Raw genomic sequence first — 27,714 nt, forward strand, 5'->3', positions numbered from 1 at the left:
GAATATTTCAAAACAATTTTTGAAATAACAAAGTTTTAAACCTCAAGCTTGGACAAAAAACTATTCGCTTTGATCTATGTTGCCGGTTCAACTTTCAACGAAATTGTCAACATCCCTGACATTTAACTCACAATATAAACATTACAGAGTGCTCCGAGCAACATTTCTATTTAAATATCAAGGTTTTAAACTCCAAAATGGATAAAACAACAACTTTTTTATCTTGCGTTGGTTGATAAAATTGTCAACATCCTTGAAATTTTTCAGTGCCAAGTTGAAGTAGCCATGACAAGCCACTTATACAACCGACACAACCAACCCTTCACGACACATTATGTTTATTCAGCAGTGCCATCTATATCTTTGTCTCATCAACCACTCATTGTCCAAACATGCTTTTCATTAGTCGAGAGCGTTGCTGGTGGCTCATTGTCACCGAAGCTGTGACAGCCACATCGATCAATACATGCAGCTTCGACCATGTAGTACCATCAATATAAACGTACGCGCTTAATCTGCCAACACCATTCTATTAGGCCTATTAACATATTATCGCCATCGTACACTATTGGATCATTTCATTAATAATTCACAGGGAGTCAGTAGTTTGACGTTTATCTGACCAAAGATGTGCTTTACCTCAAACCAGAGCAAGGTGAGCTTCAGGGACGTGAACGCACTGGATTATGCTGCTTTTACACAGAAGAGGTAGGTCTGCATTTCTAATCATCTGATCCAGAATTCCCTTTGCTTTCTCATGATTTCCATCAATGGTGCCACTGTCCTCCCTTTGAGAAGAGTTACGTGTCCAGATTGTAGATTTAACATATCTAGCGACGGTTTAACAGTCGGCTCGAATGCGCCATCGCTCGTGTACGGAGAGCGACCATTCGTATTTGCGGAGACAGGATCAATAGTCGGTACAGGACATAATGTTCATAGCAATGGATGCACGCTACATGGCAACCATACAATGCTGTCAGATAGAGGATCACTGGGGTGTCTTGGAATGCTGGGGGACGTCTGGTTGCAGCAACATTGCCATGTTGGCTTGTAACAAACTCCTTATGAATTGATTAAAACTCACAGATGAGGTTTCGGGTAGCCCTATACTGCTGAACGTTACAGAAAACGAGGTCGTGTCAATTCAAGACGCTGCTAAGCAAACAGGTGGAGAGGATCACTGAGGAGTCTTGAAATGCTAAGAGATGCCTTGTGGCAGATGCTCGGCTTCTTTGAGTATCCTCACTCATGATTTCATTAAAACACTGGCAAGGTTTTGAAAAGTTTTGAGTGGAACTCTTGATGGATCCCCGCTGCTACATGGCAACCATGCATACAAAAGAGTTAAGAGGAGCATCAGGGCGTTGTCGTGGAATATTCGGAGGTTGTCTGGCCACAGCTGGTCTTGCCAGAAAATGGAGTGTCGAGGTTTCTGTATGGCAATGATTCTAGACTCTAGACGTGGAAACTGAGCCACAGCCAGTGCTCAGCAATGCATCCCGACTAGGCTTTAGTCTGTTGATGCATGGTAGAGTTGCCTCTGAAACTTTCCCAAGTCATGGTTACAGATTCTAGTATTGAACAAATAATGTTGTGCATAAGAGGCAAAGTTTTTCATGGCGAAATAAACAAATGATATATTGCATATTTTGCCTGTGAGGAGGCCCATGATATCTATTTTGAGGAAGGCTCGGCGGCAATTTTGCTCATGATTACCCACATAATGGGCATAACATTTGTCCAATTCCTCCTTCAGATGGGTTTGGCAAATAATGGGCAATAAACAGTCACATCAGCCGGTATTTTGCAATGGCCAGTAGCACAGTACTGCAAAACGTGAAATGTTCCCGAAACTAGTTGGCAAATTTGATTATTTTTTATAATTGGCGATCACTGGTGCCAATTTTTGGTCAACAGTGCATACAAATACAGTTTTTTGTCTCGAAATGACAACAGTTTTTGCAGGCACGCAGTTCATTGCCCTCAAACTCTCGCAGATAATCTAACCAGATACTTGGTGTAGTTGGTTGATTGGCAGCAACGCCTACCTCCATCTCTGCCTCATCAGGCGGACGTGTCAACGAGGATGACATTTATTACTTAGTTGCTTTATGTTAATATCTAGATTGGATGATTATTGTTCCCACTACTCAAACTAAATGACACACGATTATGATGTTCTGTGGTTTACAAGCTAGAAATATCATAAATATGTATTCATTTTATCATAATCAGCCTGAAGGATGGGTGTGCAGGATTGAGTTTCTTGCCCCCACAGACACCAAATCTAGATATTTAACAATGCAACATGGTTTTCTTCACTTTTCACCTCCACTATATTGTGCTTTTATCCAACCCACATCAACACATTATATTTCATATTGTCAGACTGCCAAATCATTGCCACTCTTTATTTTTGCGAATTGCAAAAATTTATGAAAGCAGTAAAATTTTCATGGTTTTTATAAATGGCTGATTACAACATGAAATTTCTTCTGTTTTGAAAAAAATGTTGTGGTGAATTGAGAGGTTATTTTGCAAGGTCAATTAAGTCAAAAAACAAAGCCCAAATGACGTCAATGCATGATGGCCTCTTAGCATGCTTAGTGGAAATAGGATGGGACACTAAACCATTTTCTGACATAAACCACTTTTCTCCCCATAAAAGGTCAACTTTTCCACTGATACTTTCTATCAATATTTTTTTCACACGGATGTCATCAGTAATGTACTAGTAGATAATGAGGAAGCTAGTGGACTGTTAAATAACTGTAAGATTTATGTAACCCAACGAGAGTAATTTTTGTTGCAGGTGATCATAATCGCATGAAGAAGTGATTTAAATATCACCTGAGGGGGCGTCTTAACACTTCAAGGGTTACATGGGGGAATTGCGCAGTTTCAAGCCTGACTAGAAAGCCAATCTCTGTGGAATATCTAATGATTAATTCAGCTGATAAAACTGAGAGGCTCAAACGTTCGAAAATAGATTTTAACAACTCGAGTCTAATCCATTCAGTCCCAAATCGAACAGGGATTGTCTGTAACATGAATAATGGAATAATCCATTTGAGTTGGTTCCATTTCAAGAAGGATCAGGATTTCTGTACAGGTATGAAAAAGTGTGAGTAATGTGTACAGGCGAAAGTGATATACATGGATTGAAATCAATCACGGGAGCACTCCGATTGTAACGGAGGTAGCATGGTTGGTGGGACCAGTTCATTTTGAATGCCACACCAATTCGAAAGCAATATGATTGAAAATAATTTGGTACTTGAATATTATTTGTACAAGTTCAATGCACACCTGACACCACCCCTGGTCAGGGTACACCAATTTTCACAAGGGGGGGGGGGCATGGTTCACATTGACTGCTGCACTGCTGGAGCAGTTGCTTTTTAGAAACGCTCAGATAGCACTCACAGTAAAGGGAACTTTGTGCAGTACCCTATCACATGAGAGGCCTGCTCTGCCACATTTTTTATTGAAGACTTTTTTCTTCTTCTTGACTTTCTCCTTTTTTCTACTTTTCTCCTACTTTTGCCGGAGCAGGGGACAAAGTTACATATCACATGACTAGACAGCCCCCCACTATAGCAAATACCGACAACACTCATCACAAAATGGATGTTGCTCGATCCAAACCACCCGACACTGATGAACTACTGAATCCAATAAAGTCATATTCCAGCATTCAAACAATCAATGAAAAATCCAAGGAGTTGTAGACAACTGGAATTACTGTCAATACTATCTGGCCAAAATATGATAACAAATTTCCGATAAATATCTCGTGTTCTGCTAATAGCTTGCAAGCCCCTCAGGGACGAATCTAAAGAAGACAAGCGGGACAGTAATTCAAACAACCTGTGGCATTTCATGTCAGGCGTGCTTTCAGAGGAATGTCTACCAAACTCCGACTTCATCAATTTCACGCGGGGGGGGAGTTATTTTGCAAAATTGAGGCCTGAGAGGCTTCAAAGTGGAGATTGGTCTCAGTACCCAGGGTGTGGCATTAGAGACTGACTGTGGCGTACAACTGCTGTATCCCATTTCGGTGCATATATTCATCATTCAATGTCTTGATGATATCATCACCTATACATGAAGTTCTCGGTCATGTCAACCTGCTCATTACCACACAACATGAGATGGCTTATCCTGATATGATGTTTGAACAGGTCTCCACCAATCTCCAAATATTTACTTAATTGAGTGGCAGACATTTAAAGGCAAATTGCAATCTGGGTGACAAATATTGAGCATTGGCGATAAACGCCATTTCAGAAGTGCACAAATGTAGTGCCGGTGCGTCAAATTCCAATCAACATTGGCCGCTTTCCACAAGAGCAACAAATGTGGATGCAAAGAGCAACAAAGTTACAACTCGCTACTTGGAATTCTCTTAAGACTTACTGCTCAAGTCTTACTTCCCCAAGGGGCCCTGTCACCGCCAGTGATTGGGAACTGAATATCTGATTATCAGAAACACAATCTAACGCGGTAATCGCAGCTTGTTGCCAGACTTATATCCACAATGGTAATTCTTGAAGTGGTTTCTTCTCGAGCTCTACTAAATTATACATGACCTGCCTTTGGTCAATCTTTCGCTGAAATGTTCTGATTCACAGTAAATCTTGCATGCAAAAAGTTACTGGAATGAATAAATGGATAGATTGGGCAACGATGCGGCAAGGTTTGCCAACATTCCTTTTAACTGCATCATTTGTATTGATTATAAAAGAGAACCACCTAAAGCTTTTTGATTCCATGAAACTGGTGGAATATTATGCATGGAAAAGCCAAATGATCCGACATCAGTGGCACCTGCCTCCTCTGGAGCCATCACTGGTTGGTCTCGCAGCTTATGTGATAGAAGAGGTGACCCATTCTTACAGTGAAATTTTCTTACAGGGGGAGGGGGCTCAGTCCTCAGGGTCAACCTACGTGTGCTACAAGCTCAGGTAGATTTTCTTCCGTTTCCAAACTGAGAATGAACTCCCCCGCATTTCGACAGACTTCACATCCCATAAATCATCTGAACGACATTTCTAATCCTCGGCTTAAGTGTATTTATAGCTCACCATTGCACATGCCTAGGATTCACTCAACATATCGGCAGTATTACTTTTTCATTTTGTATGTACTTGACCACATGGTGTATCGACACCAGATGCAGTGACGTCAGATTGGCCTGAAACTTTATTCATTTCTTGCACAGATCAATAAAAACATTTTGTTTGCTCTATAAATAAAACAATTGTCATTCCATGTCTAGTTTGTGTTAATATATTAATGGTGCATGAATCTGTCCAAAACGACATATGCTATCACATGTGATTTTGACAGGTTTTTGCCATACTCTGATTAAGGATTGGCAATGTGATATGATTGGCAACCTTTCCACAACATCGCCATTTGATAATTTAGAATACAATAACAAATATCGATTAATGAATAAAATAAATAACGCAGTTGGTGAATAATGAAAATGAAAACACATCCGCAAGGGTGTGCGGCAATGAGACAACAACAGTAATATTTACATTAGCACACAACATTTTGCCAGAAAGCAGTTTGTCCTGAGGCATGCAGTAAATAACAAAGTATTTTGCATGAGAAATTACAATGACATTGCACCCCACCCACCAAACACTTATTACACTACAGCACTGCACCAAAACAGCTAAAGGTACCAATGAGCTATAGTTGGTTTGACCTCATCACAGCATGTCTTCAGTCAATTGTTCATCGATTTTTATGATTAATCGTCAAGAATGACTGGTAGGGCCAGCTTTGTGGAGGTGGGTTATCGATTCTAAGCAGCATAATTATTTGTGATATTCTGAGCTATCACACTGGAGCCTGAATGGGTCTACAGACTTCACTCAGTTAGGAAAATTGCCTTCATAAGTGCAAATGCTGCCTTCATCAAAACAAATTCCACCTTCACCAATGCATATTCTGCCTTCATCAATACAAATTCTGACTTCATCAATACAAATTCCACCTTCACCAATACATATTCTGCCTTCATCAATACATATTCTGCCTTCATCAATACAAATTCTGACTTCATCAATACAAATTCCACCTTCACCAATACAAATTCCACCTTCACCAATACATATTCTGCCTTCATCAATACATATTCTGCCTTCATCAATACAAATTCTGACTTCATCAATACAAATTCCACCTTCACCAATACAAATTCTGCCTTCATCAATACAAATTCTGACTTCATCAATACAAATTCCACCTTCACCAATACAAATTCCACCTTCACCAATACAAATTCCACCTTCACCAATACATATTCTGCCTTCATCAATACAAATTCCACCTTCACCAATACATATTCTGCCTTCATCAATACATATTCTGCCTTCATCAATACATATTCTGCCTTCATCAATACAAATTCCACCTTCACCAATACAAATTCTGCCTTCATCAATACAAATTCCACCTTCACCAATACAAATTCTGCCTTCATCAATACAAATTCCACCTTCACCAATACATATTCTGCCTTCATCAATACAAATTCCACCTTCAACAATACATATTCTGCCTTCATCAATACAAATTCCACCTTCAACAATACATATTCTGCCTTCATCAATACAAATTCTGACTTCATCAATACAAATTCATCAAACCAGCACCAGGATCTGCATCAAATAACCTTATAGTGCCTGCAAGGTGAGGAAACAAAATAACATTGAAGCCATGAAGAAAACAACCAAGGTTCTTCAAAACAACATCCTGGTCTCAGTTGATAAGGTAAATAGGGCATTAGGAGCCCATCATGTAGCTAGGTGGTTTCAAGAAGCAGAAGCATTCTTAAATGCAAGGCCTCCAGGTTACACGTTATCGTGAGCTCCCATGTGCATTGGATACATACAGACTCCTTCACTTTGATTTTCAATAAATATTGAGCTGCATCCATCACATTTGTATGCCATGATGACAAGAGCGACATACAACATATCCTTGGACTTGGAATAATATGATTCCACGACGATGCCAATCATGTTATTCCCTCGCAGACTTTCACCAAAGGTCATTACAAGAACACATTCTCGAGCAAATGTCATTGCGAAACATGACATATGGACAGTTAGGTCAGCTAGGCTATCCAGTCTTTCATAACCAAAGCTACATGTATGTGTCATCTACAAAGAGCAAAAACTGTTGAGTCAGGGCCAAATATCAATATTACAATGGCTAGTCGACATCCTCTCTGTATTCAAATGCATAGCTATGTGTCATCCTCAAACACCACAATCTGTTGACAGTCATGGCCAAATATCACAATATATGGCATTCTGATGGATAACATGAATAACCATGCTACATAATTCCGTAGAGATTGAATATTGACCCGCGTTTGGATTGTCGATACCCGATAACTCATTATGCCGCGATCAATGCCGGCTCTCGGCTCAAATCATCAGCCGTGATTCTTCAATCCTTACTAAATATACAGTGTATCTCGCTGTAATTGGCTTGGACCCCATGGTTTCCGAGGAATCGTAAGTCACTTTAGCCACGTACCACCAGAATTCTTTTTTCGTTGCGCGGCACCGCTGCGCTCATTACAGAGCTGGTGGGAAAGGTAATGCCATTTTGCTTGGGACCCAAAATTCGTCTGGGGGAGGGGGTCATCAGTTTTACCATCAAAACTTTATGTTTTTCAAATATTGAGGCTTGACTAAATTCTTGCACTCAATGCTCAGCTTTCTTGTTTTCAAAGATTACAGTGTCACCAACCGTAACCATGTTCAAGGTTGACAGATGTATTCTACAGATGTAACAGGGATCAAGGGGAGACTAATAAATTGAGTTGTTTTGGTCTTCAATCTGTATTGAGATGCTCCCTCACTTCCCCGCCGAAATCGACCGCCCTTCATTTCCATCCTTGATGACTCCCTCAGCAGAGTGAGGATGCACTGGATGCGGAATACTCTTACCCAAATGGGTGAGTGTCATCAGGAGCCGATAAATACAAGGGAAGCTCTGCCTTATGAACCATGAACACCGTTATCAAGCACTTCGAAGTTAACGAAGCATTTTGAACAAGAGATGTCGGAATCGGTCGAACTGGAGCATTCGTAATCAAACTGGCAAATACATGTACGTGGAAAGTCGTGTCAAAACGTTCAACTGTCTATTACCACATCCGGTCGGATAGAGGGACCTCGTGGCAGTCCAATTTTGGAAAGAGGCGGTCAAATTCTGTTCAAAATTTTGAGATGGTGGTGAATCTGATTTGACCAGCGGAAACACAAGTGGATTGGTTTTTTCAGACTATAGCTTGACAATTTTTTAAAGAAAGGAATCTACCAGAACTAGACTTGAGAAAGGGAAACACTGACGAGTTGACCGCAATGAACTCACCTACAAAATATCAAGATGATAAGTGATATTAATTTTAGAATAAACACCACTGATGAATGTGAACAGAATGGAAAAAGAGTGGTGGTAACAGAGAAGGTAATCCAAAACCTTTGCAGAAAAGGTCAAATGGTTGTAAGTGGTCAGCACCAATTTCTTAAAAGCTGCAAGAATATTTATTAATAATCACAACAACATTTACAGAACACAAACAAACGCATTAATTTCGATCTTCTCCTTTTCTAGAATAAGACACACAATATTACACCTACACATATCTCACAACAAGTTCAGATACATTGCATATTTCTTGCTTTTTTTTCCAAAAAACTTCTATTGCCAGTATTAACCTTTAAGATTCTCCCACAAAAGCTTCTTCCAAACAAGATACTTTAAGAGAAAGACTAGCAATTCCTTGAGTATCATTTTGACATTTCAATAATCTAGATATAAACAATTTTTTTCGGACATATTTCACAATACAGTCGCCAGAGTACTGCAATAACAATGCAACAATCCAATGATGGATTGATATTTTTATGTACTAATGCCTTCTTGATAAACCCCCGATTGACCTTTCATTTTAGCACAAAAGCTCTGTCGGTCAAAAACCAGAAATACTGGTCAATTCGAATAATTTTTTTTTTCAAGAGATGCATTATCATTATTGCCACAATGCCAAATGTAAAACACGTAAAACATCGCGAAACTTGGGGTTGACAGGGTTCTGTCATTATACAAACAGATTTTTCAATAATACTATCAACATAAATCAAAATAAATGAATTAGTTCATAATAAAGAATATTCAGTAGAATTCTTTGAAATATAGTGCATTATGTCCATAACCGCACACATGTGGTTAGTACTGTCATAGCAACAGTCACCATGGTAACCACCAATTTGAGTCCCGGGAGTTGCTATACTTTCATCAGATTGACGAGTATAATGACTCCCTGGTTGCGGCTTATGCCAAATTATAGCTAACTAGCGGCAAGCCGCTCAAGGGCTATCGTGACACTGCCAGGGTGGAATACACACACAGATAAATAGGCCTACCACTCAAGGAAATTGTCCTATTTGCCAATTTGTCATCAGCAGCGGCAAGAAGTGTTGCCGAGCTCCAATAATGTGACTCGATACAAAGAATCCAATAAGTCTCTAGCTAGGAGGAAGAGGAAATCGGGGGCAAGATTCAACGAGTCCAATCGCCACCTAGTATCAGACAGTCCAATTCATGCACTCAAAATCATCACTGATACCATTTCTAGGTCACCTTAGTCAACTCGAAGGATGCACAGGGCAGAGACGCCAGCTTTTTCAGCCCTGAAGCAATGGATAGGCTTGACATTTCCCTAATGAGGAAAAATATAGTTTAATGAGCTGGTAATCCGTATTTTGTGCTAAAAACCAGCTCGTTAATAAAAGTGAAACTAATATCATTAGATTTTATTGGAACACGTTGAGGTGAAGGGTTAATTAATCACCAATCAGCGAAAAAGCAATCATTTCAACACCATTCTATCAAACAGCTGACAACCATCAGGAAACAAAGACAGTGAAAATACAAGGATCCATTAACAAATTATATAGAATATTGTTAGACGATTCTCGAGCATGCTCAAAGGTGGCATGTGTCCATTTTATATAGGTGTACAAGGGGGTTCGCTATTAACGAGGCTAGTTTTGCCAGTTCCTCATTACACTCGAGGCTCTTGCCGTAATGAAGTGCAAACATGAGTTATTCCAAGATCACTTTCTTGCCAATTCGAGGAAAATTAGGAGGATGAAAATCGGGCCAGAGGTCCTGTTTCTTGACATTTGTTTCTGATATTTCTGTCCCCCACATTAGCTAAGGCGAGAAGATCTATCGATTTCTCAGGAGATGCAAATGATTTGTACTCTCAGATGAACATGTCTATTCATATCATCCTAACTCATATGATTTCATACTGCCTTTAAATATATTAATGAGATGAAAAAACCTTGGTAGTCAAGATATCATTAAAAGCGCCCCCTGGAGATATACGTCAACCAACTGATGGTGTGTACCACTGCTTAAGTCAATAACCGATGAAATTGATTTGAACTGATAACTTCATTAATCAAACAAAGGAAAGAATTGCCAAAATCTGTGTCCAAATCTAATCGCAATATACAAAGCTGACAATACAAACATACTTTTATTTGTTTGTGTATCAAAATTAGGGGAGTAATGGACATACATATAGTTACACAACAATCCGTGTGCAGTGTGGCGCTAGTGAAACATTCAGGATTCTCTGACTTTTGCAAAGAATGTCTACACATCGACCTGAACCACAGTAAGCGTGAACCCTGGTGTGGACGTTGAAATTTACTCTGATATTTGGCACTAAACATAAATTTGCTGGAGACAAGTACAGTAGTCCACCGGCCCTCTAGTAATTGGATGAAAAGTTGAATAATGCATCAACTGGCTATATCGCCGGTACTTAGCTGCTGGTATCATGATGATCATCTAGACGAGCTAAATGAACAGCCTGTGGACTATCTGTCTTCTCATTTAGCTTTTTTTGAAAGGAATTAAGCAGTCACAAGATAAAGTGATTAAGATATTTGATAGCTTTTTTCACTTAGTTGATGAAATTAACCAGTTCCACTCCCCCAGCACAGCTTTACTGTAATTCTGTTACCGTGCATAAATTTGCAAGAACATTAACCTGTTGCTGGTATAAACATTGTAAAAATATTAGTTATAAAATGATATGTTATGTTATATTAATAGAAAGAAATGAAGCGCCTAAAGTCACAATGTGATTTGATTCCGTGTTAACAGCGTAAAGAAACTAGGTATAGTTTAAAGGTCAAACGAACCCACAATTCGATCGTCAATCGTCACGCCTACTGTAAGTCAACCTCATGTTACTGGTTGCCTTAAGGTGTCATGTTCCCAGCAAAAGGGTGAATGAATCAAACTCCGAATGCTAGTAGCACACACAGTACAATAGAGCCAGACTCCTGATTGGAGCTGTGCAAAATCGATTGAGCTTACCCAGCAACAGAAAAAAGAGGAATAATATTACTCGTTCATTCATGAGATTGCGTACATGTAAGTACTTTTATACAACATAAATTGTTTTTTCTCTTTGATTTTGGTTAAAGTGACCTTCTTTTCCAAATGATGGTGCACTCTCACTAAGTCTAAATGTTTAAAGTCTACATGATTTTACAAGACTTCAGGAAGAGGACTTAGTCCCTTTAATGCCTTGCACTTGAATTGAGTAGAACAGAAGAGAGCCAGAAAATGTGGAGGAGTGTCAGTGATAATTTTCTCCAATGGGCTAAAATTGGAGTGACGTCATTAGAAATTAATCCAGCAGTGTTGAGATCACACGACTCCAATTTTTGCCTGTTTTCTAATTTTCTAATTAGGAAAATGGATTGAGTGTTAGTAACACTTACTCATTTTCCTAATTAGTAAGTATCTAATTAAGATAAAACCTTTTTGATTGGGGAAAAATGTCACCTGATACGTTGGCCCCAGGAGACGTTCAGTTCGATTATCCAAATATTCTCTAAAGCAGTTCCGCCCCTCGATCGATTTTTATGATGGTCTGACATTTACGCCAAAACTGTGTTATTGGACTGACATGAAGCCAGGGCAACAAGGATTTCCCACGTGGCTTTTCTGACCTGTTTCGGCTGGATCGACCAAAGCTCATAATATGCTAGATTGGATATAGGAACTTTTAATAATGCAATCACTCAAACCTTTTTCAAAATATATGAATAAAAATTAAAAATTGATTTTGAATATTATATTCAAATGCAAATTCAATTGTAGTATTTCTTTATCTAGTTACCTGTGACATCTCCTACTCATAATCTCAAGGCAGAGGATCAAGCACCGGTCCATACAACTGAAAGGTTTTCCCCTTGGTATGCAGATCCTTTTTTTAATGAAACCAGGCTTCAGCATTACTTCAGGGAACTATAGTTCAAGGCAGTATCTTTCCGCAATACTTTACAGCCCTGCCAGAGTAAGTTGGTGTACCTGCTTGAGGTGTTATTTTACATCAAAACATGGCTTTACCAACCAAGGTGTATAAAATATTGCTGTTACGAGCTGCATAGGGTAGGCCTACCGGTACGTTATCTTCAATGAACTCTTTCAATTCATCTCACAGAGGTTTCAACCATATTATCAGTGTCAAATTTATTCAAACTTGTTAAATAATCTTTATCACTTATTATAGGCCTGTGATAGTTTTAGCATACATGTGCATTTACCTGTATTGTAAATGAACATTTTATGATAATTAACAGTGTGATGCAGCCATTGCAGAAAAATGATATTCCAATCAGTCCTTTGTGTTTCTTTTTGTCCACCTGGCGTTATCAATAGCACATTGACACAGGCAAAGTGTTCTAACTAACACTCCCTAATCCAAAATGCAAGCCAGATGGACCTACAGTAAATATATAAATACATTTTGTATTATTCTAAATGAATATCGCATTTCCAAAAAATTTTAATGATATATAAACTCTGAAATGGATATGGATATATCAGTACAATGATTTCCTGTGCATGAACTTCTCATGGATAAAGCCTAAAGGCCTCAGGTGATCATATTCCCTGAGCCTGATATAGGAAAATCAATCGGGCAATATTAGGTTATAGACAAACTGTCTACGTAACACATTTCATAACTGATTGACCGTTGCTAAATGTGTCTTTTGCTTATTAGTGTAACTTGATCAAGGACACGACTATTGATTATATATGAAGTACATGTGCTTATAGTCATGAAATCTTCCATGTTCCATCAGAATCACTTTGAGACCTTAGTCCTATACTGAACAAGCCTAACTCAGTATTGGATGCATTGGACGATTAGAATTTGCCGTCATATTCTAGCGAAGTATGAATGCAGCCATTGATGATTTTATAGATGGCACGTAAAACAACGAAACTCTTTGCCATTAATCAACGGCACCATAGTGGAATCAAAATGGCTACGTACAAATGCATCAAACTCATCCCTAGGGCGCTGTTTCCTGAATGGACTGCATTCAACATGACGCAGATCAAAATGCCATAAATAAATTCAATAACATCAGTACAAAAATAACAACATGGACCATCAAATGACCAAGAACACCAAATAGACCACTTTCATTGCTTCCGGGGCCACCATTTAAAAAAAAGCTTTCAGGGGAAAAGATGTGGCATTTGAAGAGATCTAATATCTAATTTCGTGTGGGAATTCGCATGACACGAAGCAAACAGGGCTTTAGGAAAGACAATCCAGTCGTTTCATATTTTCAACACTCTTTCTGATGCTAAGTAAACCTGGTATCTCTCAGTATAAATAGCCCGCAGACTACCTGGTGTGTTGACACTGGGTTCATCGCTGACAGGGGGTTAAACATGTACCTTCTTCTGCAATCTATCACCTGAGTTGCTTGCAGAGAAATAAAGGCTAGGTATGCCTATGCATGTACTTGCTACGAAACTGGCTTGAAAAGCGTTACCCACCTGTCTTAAGCAACCAGCTAACATTCCAAATACACGCTATATTTTACTTGTCCGAACCGTTCATTCAATCATCGCAGAAATCTACACATTTGCACGGCAAAGTTACGATGAAACGCAATCAATCCAATTTCATCATTAATTTTCAGGGTTATCTATGTAGTTTGCGTTTAATGCACACAGGAATGCACATGCCTGCCTTTCAACTTATGCTGATGTGGACTTTATTTTCTCTTTACAGGTTACCAGAAGGAAGGAGCTATCATAAGAGCAGTGCCAGAGCAGAGAGGAGGAATATGTGTCTAGTTCACGAGGAATATTGCCTATAACTCGGGATTCAGGGATTCTGTGCATTCAGGAGTCGAGCCAATTGCGTAAATAGGAATTTTTACCATGGAGCTGCGACGAAATTTACACAATAAGTTTTATCTCTACACGTATTACTTAGTTTTAATTTCTTTGAATGCCTTACATATCTATGCATACACGAACGCGGGAGAAGCCTTGCCGGAGGATAAAATCAAGACGACGATTGAAACAAACGCGCAACCATGCATGTTGAAGTTTGACCCGCCAAACCGGTCTCCCACACAAGTGAACGACTATGCTCATATTTGCTTCAACGTGACATGCAATGAGGACGTCGAGAGGCCAAAAGACAACAACACATACTTCCGTTTCACAATCACAACCGAAAACATCGCCAAAGCTATACCTAAACACTTAGATGATCACAGGCGATGCGATCTTCCACACGTGAATTGTGAGAGTATAGCCTTGTGGTCAACAGACGAGGAACAAATGCAACACTTCCGCATTGAAGCCCTCCACGTGGGGAGATTACAAATATTTTTCAGAATGGATTTAGTCAAATTGAAACCTGAAGGAGAGGAGATCGAAGAACCCGAACCTACAGCGAACATGACAACAAAAGACCGTGATGTACAACTAATAGCTGAATTGGATTATATCCTCATTGCCAGACGAAAGCGACGGATGGTGGACATAGCGTTCGAAGTTATGATTGCAGGATTAGCCATGATTAATAGCTTTGGCGTCGGTTGCATGTGCAACAAAGAATCTCTCCAAATGTATTCCAAAAAACCCATGGCCCTCGCGGCGACACTTGTCTGTCAACTCATCTTTATGCCTATAGTAAGTATCACTTCAGTTGACTTTTCTTCGTGCGTCCACATCTAGTAAGATTCTTGAGCGGCCAACACTGGCTAGTAGCCATCTTCCAGTCGCTTCTTGTTTACCAGAGCATGCGAATCATGCCGTATGTTACTTTCCAAGGGGGAAGTGATCACCTCATAACTTATACCAGCTAGTTAAACTATTTTGAGCGAGAATGCTTCCCATAGCTCTTTCCTGGCCTGGCAGAGCAAATACAAGTAGTAATCTGACATGTTGCTTTCCAAGAGAAATGTGTTGGCCTGTTACTGAACAGCGAAAAAGTCAGAGTTCATGGTAAGAAGGATAAAGGTTTGTTGACCAAGTCTATCAAACTGGGCTGGTTCTCAGATGTAGCCATTTTTACTATCACCCGTGAACCCAGTACACAGTAAGCAAATAATCTGGTTTGTAGCATTTCAAAAGAAGTGAAGCACTTTACCAGCCATTCACTGATGTGGTACTGGTAATCTGTAGCAGTGTAGGATAACAGAAGAAGTAGTGTCTGCTATGGAAATAGCAAAGTCAATGCTGATCTGGCCTGTTTCTTCTCCCTTGCTGTAATTTTCTAGGATCGAAGAAAGCTAGGAATCACTCTAGTGTTGCTTACCAAGAGTAGTGGTGGCCTTGAGATAAAGGCCATGAGCCATGTTTACTGGCTTGCTACTTGGAAACTGTAAACGGCAGAAATCAAATGGTATCACCACCACCACCACCAAACGAGCTGCAAATAAATGTTGATATGGCCTGTGTTCACTCTCTCCCTGTACTCTTCTTGCACACAGCATGCAATCAACATTGCTTTCCAAGAGAAGTGATGGCCTTGCGATAAAGCTCATTACCAGCAGTTATTACTGGTGTGGTACTTGTTCATGGAGAGGATCAAGTACCTGAATCCACCAAGTGTTAAAGGCTGCAAGCGACTTTGAGTTTCGATTCCACTTCTTCTCGACACAGCATATCTAAGAATGGCAAGCGAAATTACCATCTAACCACATCATACCAGCAAGGAAAGAATGTGCTGTGCACATGGTTCCATCAACAGCATACTCAGTAAAATTACCAAGTGAAGTGGCGATGAGGTGTTGGGTTGTATCAGCGTAAACCAGCTATGCCATGTACATGTACAATGTGCACTTGTTCATGTACTCACTGCTAAAGGTAGGATTGGAGTAGTTGCCTTTGGCTAGCATGTTGAAGGTTACAACAGATGTAGGTTAGTCTTGAAATATGAACCACTACCTCTCCTCTCGGCCTGTCAGAGTGAATTGAACGAATGGGAACCAAGGTAGCATTTGTACACAAAATGTTCACGACCGTTTGAACCCCCCCTTTGACATTTCTTGTGTGTTTGTTTTGGTATCCTGACATAACAGGCAAATTCACTCAATACTACTCCCTTATGGAAACATACATACGAACTGAGTCATGTTGTTGACCCTCCTTACAGGATGAGCAGTTGTTTTGGAGACAACTAAATATTGTTTACGCCCAAACTACATCCAGACTACCACTTTTACTTGGCACTTCCATTATTTCCACATCTGCCTCGGAAAGGCCAGGAGGAAGAGCCATATGACTTATAAGATTGGCAGATGACAATGTTCCAGCCAAGGAACTATAGACAGCTGAATTACCAACAGCGATATATCATATCAGACACCCACAGAAAGATAATGAGCACTCTAGACTCATGAAAAAGCAATGAAGTTTGGCGGCTCTAGCAGAGATGTGTCTCATCAAGATATCATTAGTGATATCATTGATGTGTTTAGTATCATTCTTAAAAAATCACTTTACAGCTGAGCTTTTGCCATGACATTTTCGTTTAAGGAGTTGATAATGAACTGGAGGTATACAACGAAGGTTGTTTCACTGAACACTGAAAGGGTGCAGCTAAAATGTAGGCCAGAATCAGAGTCGGCAATTGATCCCCACAGTCAGTGTGAGGCAGGTCTCTTAGCCTAACTTGCCTTGGTCCACCTATAGGTGTAATAAGCTTTTGGTACCAGTCAGAAATGCTCTAGTTGTACAGCACTGATTCAGCAGCTCATCTGAGGTCTACGAAAGGTTTTAGGATAGACTAGGGTTAAAATGAGAAATTGGATGATAACCTATACTAGTGTAGTTGATTCTAAGTTTAATTTCATGCACCACAGCAGTGATTTAGTATCTAAATGACAATATCTGAATAAGGGACTAACCAATTCATTATTTGAAAATGAGGAACCTCCTACAATATTTCAGACATCACGACGGCGGCAGCCAAGTCGTGGAATTAAAACATTCTAATCAATCTTATATGATTGATTAGTGCTACCGAAACCATTGAATTGGATAAGAACCAGATTATGACTTGATGGAACTGGCGACTTAATTGAACTCTGAAATTTACTTTTACGCAAGGTGCACATGGCTGTATTTGCTGTCTTTCATAGGGCATTCGATGAAAGGTGGACCACCTTGCTGACTAAAAGTAATAAGCAATTGCAAATATTTTTCAAATTTTTTAATTTCAGGTTGCCTATGCATTAGCCATGCCACTGAAGCTGAGTCCAGAACTCGCCCTTAGCCTGATATTAATGGCATGCATCCCCGGTGGGGGCATGGGACACATCCACACCCTCATGCTGAGTGGAGAACAAAATCTTTCTCGGGCAGCAAACGTATTTTCTGCTGTAATATCACTGGGTAAGTAGCAGTTAGCAAAAGAAACAGAAAAAGTTTTATTATATTGATAGTGGGCAATTGACTGCACTGCCAATACTATACAGCAAATTCAATCTACCTGTATGTAAACCACACGCTGATGATTGCTACAAGGATATCCGCTAATGTTTACCAAGCAGAGAATGTGATTGACAGTTGACCGCTTGGGCAACTCTCACCATGTAGGAATCCACCACTTAAGAAATCGCCAACACCTTGCCATTGATTGTTCTTGTCAATAGTTTCGTCAGCGGAATGCATCGACTTGTCGAAATAGCACAAGGAAGCATTTCAAAATTACATGTAGCTGTATAGAAGCCAAAAAAATCGAACACTGATTGTCTGGAGGGAGGGGCAATAACTACCAGAATAAATGGGAATTTCGATCGAGAAAAAGATCCCCCGTATGGCAGGTACAATTGAAAAAAAGGAAAATGTACTGCGTTGGATGAACATGTAGCCTGCTTTGAAATGGCCAGCATGGTTTTCCACTCAATCAAATCAATGATAAAATACCTGTAAGTAGATATCATTGATGATTTTTTACCTGAAAGTAGATATCATTGATGATTTTTTAACGTGATGAAAAATCTTTTGATTGATTTTGTTTTGTTTTCCAGGCACTGCTCCCCTGTGGATTTACGCCACCAGCCAGTACCTCATACCAAATGGCCCGGAGATTTTATTCCTCCCACTAGGAAAACTTGAGATTTGGCTCGCCACCGTGGTTGGCCCCCTACTCATCGGAGCCGTCATCTGTTACTTTAGAGAGTCTTCCGCAGAAGCACTACTGAATTGGATTATCAAACCCTTACTGCTGCTCGCTAGCATCCTGTTTGGCACTCTGGGCATTCACATCAACATGTACATGTTTAACGTCATTGACGTCAGCGCGGCTCTAGCGTCATTCCTGCTTCCGTTGAGTGGGTTCGTACTCGGCGGCCTGGCTGGTATCATCACTGTCCAAGGCACTGCGACAACAAAAGCAATGGCAGGCGAGGCATGTTGCACAAACTGTATGATCTGCGTGGTGATCTTGCGCTTTGCGGTACCTCAACCTGACGCTGACATTGCATCAGTTCTGCCTATCTGGGGCATCTTTCTAACACCGATCCCATCCTTCATTTTGTTCCTCCTTTACAAAGTGTACAGGACTGCTACCGACGCCATTCAGCAGCGAAAGGAGAAGGTCGGGGACTTTAGTATAGCTTCAAGTCTTGCCCAAGTCACACAGGTCTCTGCTCTATCAACTCCTTTCTTGGTCGAAGACGGTGATAGCGACGAAGAAGAAGGACATGCTTTCCGTGACCACGACGAAAAAGTCACCGTGCTCTAGTAGTCACAACAAGATTACTCCTGGTATTACTTCTCAGTCTCGCAGTGCGTTGATACACTGCTGGCAGCATGACACGCATGCCACAGTGTGAGTTACCATGGCAATTAGATTTTCTTCGCTCTTGCTATGGATAAAGGAGGTTGGAAAGCATCAAGTCTGTGATCCATTGAGCATCGCCTAGGCTCCTCAGAAAAGGTGCCAATGAGGTTTTCATATGCAAATAACAGTATTGAGGTGGCGCTTTGAGATTTACGTCTCCGCATCTTGACGTCTTTGTGGACACCTGAATGTGATAACTAAAAGAGCATATGGGATTACAGGATGAGAGTCAGAAAGGATAAAGGAAGGATAAACTTGGAAGTCTCACGAGAGAATCAGTGAAGATTTCTGAATACGAAAAAAGTGACCTTTCCTTTTTATTACACTGTATTACATAGACGTATGAAGTGGATATCTACACATTTTATAGCCATTTTTCATCTGTGTTGTCAAGCATTGAAAAATGTGAGTTTTTCACCATTCAAAAGGTTGTTTATGTGTGCATTTTATTACTGTCCGCAAACCAGAATGTTTCGAATGACCAAAACGGATCATTATGAAAGTATATGACCAGTTGCATCAACTTCGTATGCGGATTAGTATGAATACTGTGACCTGCATGTCTGACATTTACATGTGGAAAGCAGACAACAAAAAGCTCAAAGTCGCATGGAAAAACTGAGAAAACACCAAGATAGCTGTGGATTATTTCACTGTACATGTATATTATATATCTATCGGAGTTTGTGCACAGAGAACCTGAATTGGCCACCAAGTTCTTAACATTTCCCAGGTCTGGGGATTGTAGTTTAAAGGGACAACTTGGGCATGCGATATGTAGGGTTTTCATATTCATAATGGCTTCCAGCAGTACCGTCATTTCTCTTAAAACAGGTTCATTGAAAAATTAATAAACAGTGCACAAGAACAAAGTGTGACCGTAGGCCCATCGGCACCATATCCAAAGAAGCACTTGCGAGGATCATTAAATGTGCCCAAGTTGTCCCTTTAAGGATTGTAAATGTACAGGCAAGTTCAAAGGAGTTTAGAGGGATCAAAAGCAGACCCCAAAAGGTATTAAAGGGAGACTATATACAGGAGCAAGGTGGGCGAATATTTGTATATATGCCTACACAACAGCCTATTTGAAATTTATATACAGTACGAAGGTACAAAATTGGAAATTTTCTAACTCAAATTCAATTTTCAAATTAAAAAAAAACAGAGTTGGCCTTTGACATCTTACTGGACTTCCACACTACTCATATAAACCAGGGCTATTTCTATCACAAGTAAACGAAAACCCAGGTCCCAAAGGTGCATATTATAGTTATCTGGAAACGTCCAACTCGACCCCCTTGCTCTTGACTATCGTCCTCCTTCATAGGATAGCTGCAGGATTTCATAGAGACTGTCCGTGTGATATCTGTAATTTTGATACAGAAAACTAGAATTAAGCATAATACTCAAGGATGAAAGAGAAAAAAAATGTGTGTGCCTCAGTTTTGTTGTTTATTTGATGAGGCAGTGGCGTGAATGTAAAATTATGACTAAAATGCTTTTTTTCTCAATGTTAGATTCGGTGTCAAACAGACAAAAGTATATACAGTGTACCCATATTTTGACATCCACATGTCATTCAAAAAGTTAATTGTTGATGAACTTGTTAGAATTATCACTGTGCCCCCTCAAAACAACCCCCCCCCCTCATGGCATATTAGGTGTAAGGGACATGAATGGCCCAGTATGGACTAGTTCCTCCAAATCGATTTATTCATTTGTCGATGCTGAAACTTCGTCAAAGCTTTGGCCGACTTCAGTCCTCATCCCTGTATGCTTAGTCATTGTCAGTGACTGGATTTTATACCAAGATGACCAATCAATTCTTAGCCAGAAGGTTGATATGTTGATCAAGCAAACTGATGGGTACAGAATGGAATGATTTTCATTTTGTTTATGCAAATCTGTAGCAATAACCTATGAAATTTGTAAAACCACAAGAAAGGTCACAGGTCAAGGGGAAGGGGTGGTACTGTCGACATTCCACTTTATGAATGGCTGAGCCTGATCCAAAAGGCTATTTCATCTGAAGACAGACCTCCTCTATAGGGTGTCCAACGAATAATGACAGTGATTTTTTTTTAATTGAAAGAGCATCATGAAAAACGTACCATTCTCCCGAGCCAAAAAAGCCATTTTTATGGGGTTAAGGGGGCAGCTTGTAGAACTGGTGACAAGAACATCTGAAGCCAAAACTATCATCCAGGGAAAACATGAACAGAAGACCCATAAAATATTTTAGAATTAGAAACGATTATGTGTTATTTTGCAAGCAAATGATTGATTGCTCTTGGTAGAAGAATATATGATATGTATTGTTAAGTTGAGAGAAATTAGATTAGCTTGATGAAGCGTGTTGGAAGGGCAAATTATTCCTGTATAGGTTTCATCCAAAATATAAAGAAATCTTTAATAACGCTCACATTTCTCAGATTTCTGTTGGATTTTCATGAAAAATGAATCTTTGCATCCAGTCGATCATCCAAAACTTCAACCGAACCACCAACGTCAACTTCCACAGAAAAGGCCTCATGGGCCAAGTTTATTATTGCTAGCCATGGCCTGTCATCAATGACGTCAATTCGAATCTATCATTGGTGTTTCGGTTGCTTCATACAAAAATTTTGAAATTGAAACTGTAGAAATGAGAGGATATTAAAAATTTCTGATCATGAATTGAATATAAAATCAATCGCTATCTTATCGAAGCAAAGTTTGTATAGGTTAGTTTTTAATATAACCTGTCACACTGTCAATGTCTGTCCTGTCTCTCCCACTGTAGTGTATTCAGCTTCTTTAAAAATGATAATATAGAGTTTCGTAGGCTATATTCTCAAAATTATTTTTAGACACGACATCCAACTGTCTATAGATTATTGGAAGGAGAGCACCTATTTGGATCTATAAGATTCAGATATAGTTTTGTCGAGCGACATATTATGCTACAGTTTTGTTTTATACAGGATAAATCTATATTCAGAAATACCAGGGGGTCGAATGGCTATACACTGAGATGTGAAGTACTTGATATATGAAAAGCCTGAGAAAACCCATCTTTAGATGCAAAACAAAAATATCAAATTGCATAATATCTTCTTAAACACAGTGCAATACATGTTGTTATGAGAGTTACATTGCATAGCACTCTACTTACATTGTGTCCCAAAACATTGATCTGTTTATGGTACCTCATTCCCAGTGGCCTATTCCCTTCATTGCCAATGCATCAGAAGTCTCACAATGAAATAATTTGGGACAATCAAGATACTGAAATGATCTCTTACATGTACTGTGTAAAGTAATGTGTATTTTTTTCTGAGGAAGGTGGCAGTTATACTAGATATTCTTTTACAAAAAAAATCTTGATGTTACAGAAATATAGTTTCTCTTGAAAGGTATTTCAAAATAGACTGTGTTATTTTAGAGAAATGCATGTCACACAATGCGCTATTTAATTTTAAGAAATGCTATAATTTTAGAGTAAAATAGAGTATCGTTTGGAATGTTTTGAGACTATCTAAATGTGTCTATAACTCTTAAACCTTTTTGGTTCACAGTACTGTAAAGCTATATAGTCTTAGGAGTAGGCGTAAATAAGTCAAGTTAAATCTTTGCCTATTCTGGTCTCCACACTTCTGCAGATGGTTTCTGAAGTTTTTCTTAGGATGATGAATTTCATTCTATTTCTTCAAGATTTGAAGTGATATCATGAAAATCTAAGTCAAAGTGATATCATGAAAATTGCATGAGACAAGAAACTTTCCCAGTTTTACAGTACATTGACGGTACAGTTAACACCGCCACCTATACACTATGTACAATTATTTTTGGATTGAAATAGTAATACTAATTGCTACAAACTTTGTTCAACTACAACCCAGATATTTTAAGAAAAAGTGTAATTTATGTCCATATACATACATGTAGCTGCACAACCATAGTTGCTCAACCATGACAACTTCAGCTATTGCTTTCTTCCAATGAATATTGCAAACCATATTGCACATACAGTTATGGTCTGAAGTAACATCCTTTTCAGGCCTGACTAGTCCAGTCTTTACTAGTTTGTATCAAATCTTGGTGTCATGCAGAGTACAGGTGATGTGTAGAAAGCTTAGCCAATCCTTTAAGGTGGTTTGAATCTTGACAAAATGCTTTAGCTACGGTTCTTCTTCACAAAAGTCGTATAACTTGTATAAGAAGGTGAATGTTATTCTAAAAACAATACCGCTAAGTTTTTTTTCTCCAAAACCACAACGATAAATCGTAGCGAAATGTTATTGGAGCATGGAATGATCACCTGTTTCCAAGAAAAGGGAAAACTCCATGATTATGTGAATAACGGTAGAATAACAATCAATCAAAAGCAAGCATGATTATTTGGAACCCAGCATTTTAAGATTATGCAAACCCCAATTAAATTTTATGCAAATCATTGTAAATTTACATTATATATGTAATTATTGTAAATGTATGAGTACTGTAAATATTTTTTTCAATCAAAGTCTTAGCTATCTAAATATGTATATAATGTAAAATAGAGTTTTAAAAATTTTGAGCAATACCTTTAACCCGGTTGTGTTTTAAAAAAACAAGCGCTATGAATTTAAAGCTGAACTATCTCTTGCCAATACGTCGTTTACTGAGTGGAATAATAAAGTAAAATCTTTTCTTTGATGCCCTGAAACATCAAGCAGTGCAACTGTGATGCACGCACGGGCAAAGGCCCGGTGGGTTGGGATGCGAAGTTGAAAAGGAAGAAATTCGCATGCTGAGGCGAAAATAGAATTTTTAGGCTACACACACTGGCAATAAAGAGCTTACACTACAGAGCCAGGGATTGCACCGGCCCACTAGGGTGGGTCAGGATATCATTAGTGTACTAGGATTCTTTCCCAGGGGCATAAGAATGAGAGTATTTCCAGAAGAGGTCCACATCAAATGGCTTTATATAGTTCAGCTTTTAATTATGTAGCATGGTACATACATTGTAAAAGTGTTGATGAAGGTTTGTAACCAAAGTTAAGTGTCCCGACTGCACCTTCGACTTTAAAGGCAAAACAAGTGATGTTTCCAATGGAAAGATTGGTGCAAATTCTCCAATTAGACCCATTGTTGTAAGATGCAGAGACACATCATAAAGTTGTTCTCAATTGTAACACTTGATACAAGTTTTTGCTCCTGCTACAAATTGAGTCGGATGTAAAAAAACCAACAATTTTGCAAGACAGGAAGCGAAGTCCCTGCTACAATGCAGACAGTGCGTAATTCAAACTGAATTGAAAATGTTTTCATACCCCATTTTGATGGTTTTGACCATGCCTTCATCTTGCTATTGCTTACCCAGGAAAAAACAAATTGAACAGGGGTTGGAGAACTATGTATTACATAGCACCAACAGCTCAATAGAGGTATTAGAAATATAAGATAAAAGTATAAATATAGCACATTTTCTTCTAAAATATCGTATGATAGTTCAATTCATCATGCCAATGAATCAGCATTGGATCATCAGTCGAAAAAAGTCTCACCAATCACTTATGGTGGAAAATCTGTTGAAATCTCTCGGTCTTACGGTTACAAAATGTGCACCATGTTGACGGATGGACAGACTCTTGATCTAAATCAGACATCAAGTTGAAATCCCTTGGTCTTACGGTTACAGAACATGCACCATGTTGACGGACGGACAGACTCTTGATCTAAATTAGACATCAAGTTGAAATCTCTTGGTCTTACGGTTACAAAATGTGAAACTTGTTGACGGATGGACAGACTCTTGATCTAAATTAGACATCAAGTTGAAATCCCACGGTCTTACAGTTACAAAACATTCACCATGTTGACGGATGGACAGACTCTTGATCTAAATCAGACATCAAGCTGAAATCCCTCGCGGTCTTACGGTTACAGAACTTGCACCCATGTTGACGGATGGACAGACTCTTGATCCAAATCAGACATCAAGTTGATATCTCTAGGTCCTACAGTTACAAAACATGCACCATGTTGACGGATGGACAGACTCTTGATCTAAATCAGACATCAAGTTGAAATCCCTCGGTCTAACGGTTACAAAACTTGCACCACGTTGACGGATGGACAGACTCTTGATCTAAATCAGACATCAAGTTGAAATCCCTCGGTCTAACGGTTACAGAACTTGCACCCATGTTGACGGATGGAGGGACACCATTCTGAATAGTTATTTTACCAGCTCTGCTGACTTTCGTCAGCTGAGCAAAAAGAGACATACACACAACGTATTCAGAGTTCAGCATTAATTTTTTTTTGACCTGAAATTTAATTTTCGAGGATATCATATGTAAAAACATTTTCCCAGACATGGGGGGACAATTTGGCCGTTCTGATGGCCGATCATGTGGATCATAACAACGGTGAACGAGGAGACTTAAGAACTGATGAACAACACTGATAATTCGGCATGCAATTTATAGGTCAATGTCGTTGTTTATTGTCAGCCAGTTTAGGAAATAAATTTGTTTGATATAAGCTCATTTAGATTGAAAACACCCCGTCACTGGGATGTCAACCAGACTTCAAGCAACACTAAGTTTGTAGGACATCATTTGATCATATTTCAAATGATTTGGTCAGTCTTTTAAAACACAGCATGCACGATAGCACTTTTCAAAAAGCGAGTGATGGACAAGGTTCTGGATGATTCAAATGAAATCGTTTGATGCTTCTTTGAATTGAAAAATTGTAGTTTTATCAAAGTGTGATGTGATGGTCACATCCTCCCATAGCGGGCCCTTTGATTGTTTCTAAATCCCACAAAGTGTATTTGAGGAAAAGATACAAGGTTCTTCTGTGTGGGAGGATAGATGGCCATTGACATTTTCAACTGAAGAACACATTTTTATCAGTCAACTGCTCGGCAATTAGGATATACCTCCCGACTTCAAACTGGGAGAGGACTTACTGCGAGGCCATCTGGTGAAAAATGAAATCACCCGATAAAGCTACCACGAGTCGGTTTACAACAAAAAATGAAAACTTTAGTGATACCACTGATTTGGATGTTTCCAGTGACAAACGTCAGATACAAAACAAACATTTTATTCTGTGATTGTTCAAAATTAATTCAGTATTTAAACTCGATCACCAAAAATGTTAACCTGTAAACTAAGATTTGAACACGACAATCGTATGTAAAAGTAAATTGTGTCACTATCCCTGAATTTAAAATATATCATCCTCGCTACGTCAAAAAGCAACCACGCCTAACCCGTCTGCCAAATTTTTGCCATAGTTAGTACATTGATGTTACTTTGAAGAACCAGTCAATTTTTTTCTCAATGGCCTGTTCATTACCTATGTAAATAGGCACCATGTAGGGATTTTTATTGATGCAATACATTTTCTTTCTTACCAAGTGACAATGTGTACCATGCAATTGCATTTTACCATTTCTCGATAATTGATTTTTATCAAGGAGTTAAAAAGTAATAAACTCTTCATGAAAAGGAGATGAAAGGTGTGTTGTTTTACTTTATTTTGCATTGAATTATGTTAGACATCTTATCATGTGCCTCAATAAATATTTGTGTCCTTGAGCAAGGCATCTAAACCTACATTGCTGCTGACCTACCTTGAGTATAAATGTTTGCTTATGTGCCCTGTGATTGCACATTAGGTTTGGTGCCTTACCCAAGGACACAGAGATGAAAGAGTGGTGTTACCAAGTGCCCACCTGTCCAATGAGCACTGAACACGAAGGCTCTGATCACTTGAAAACCAAGAAGGCTCTGATCACTTGAAAAGTAAAGGGCATTTCAAGATATATCAAAACAAATGGAAAGAATGGTGCAAATTCTATGACTTTGTATTGTAAGCACAATTGAGCATGGCAATAAAGACCCTTAATCTTTGAGTAATTCTAATAATGAAATATCAGAAGAAACACCATCAACGCTGACAAAGGTTTCAGCTCTTGGGTAGACTGCCAGCTGACTCAATTATGTGAGTAATAAAGGGAGTTGGCTCATTAAGCTGTTAAGATCCTAATGGGTGGTTCGGAGAACAAAGTTTTAGACAAGTTCTCGCTGGTACATTATTAATCCTAACCACAACAAAAAATATTTATGTAATTCATGAGTAGAATTATCGGTAAAATGTGACCGGAGCTCATTTCGAGGCCAGAAGAATTTGGTGAAATTTTTCTCATCAATGTTCACTTCGTTATAGGAATAAGTGACAATGAATAACTATTTTTATATTTGAGAGTTCTATGCTCATGTTTTTTCATATTTAAGAACTATATGGCCATGTTAAAGGTTACATACTCGAACACACTGCACGAGAATATAACGTTGCATGAAAAGAAACACAGAAAAACTTCTAAGTTTTTGATGCATATCCTTGGAGAGGTACAACGAAACTCTCATTCCCTTAACCTTGCTGAAAATCCAAAAGTAGTAGGTGTTACAAACTTTTAAGCCGCA

At 39.0% G+C, this 27,714-nt stretch overlaps 2 protein-coding genes across 2 annotated transcripts in view; one reads left to right on the plus strand and one right to left on the minus strand.

Moving 5' to 3' along the window:
* The window catches only part of LOC135486187 (trafficking protein particle complex subunit 13-like), a 49,093-nt gene that overhangs the window by 13,579 nt on the left and 7,800 nt on the right, over positions 1-27,714 (minus strand). The gene's annotated exons all lie outside the window — the stretch shown is intronic.
* LOC135486128 (sodium/bile acid cotransporter 4-like) lies at positions 452-26,736 on the plus strand. Its single transcript, XM_064768663.1, has 4 exons — positions 452-708; positions 14,171-15,084; positions 17,622-17,793; positions 18,432-26,736. The coding sequence occupies exons 2-4, from the start codon at positions 14,323-14,325 to the stop codon at positions 19,145-19,147; spliced, it is 1,650 nt and encodes a 549-aa protein (XP_064624733.1). The 5' UTR covers positions 452-708; positions 14,171-14,322; the 3' UTR covers positions 19,148-26,736.

Source organism: Lineus longissimus, chromosome 4 (genome assembly GCF_910592395.1).
Source record: "Lineus longissimus chromosome 4, tnLinLong1.2, whole genome shotgun sequence".
In the NCBI taxonomy this organism is placed as follows: Eukaryota; Metazoa; Nemertea; class Pilidiophora; order Heteronemertea; family Lineidae; genus Lineus; species Lineus longissimus.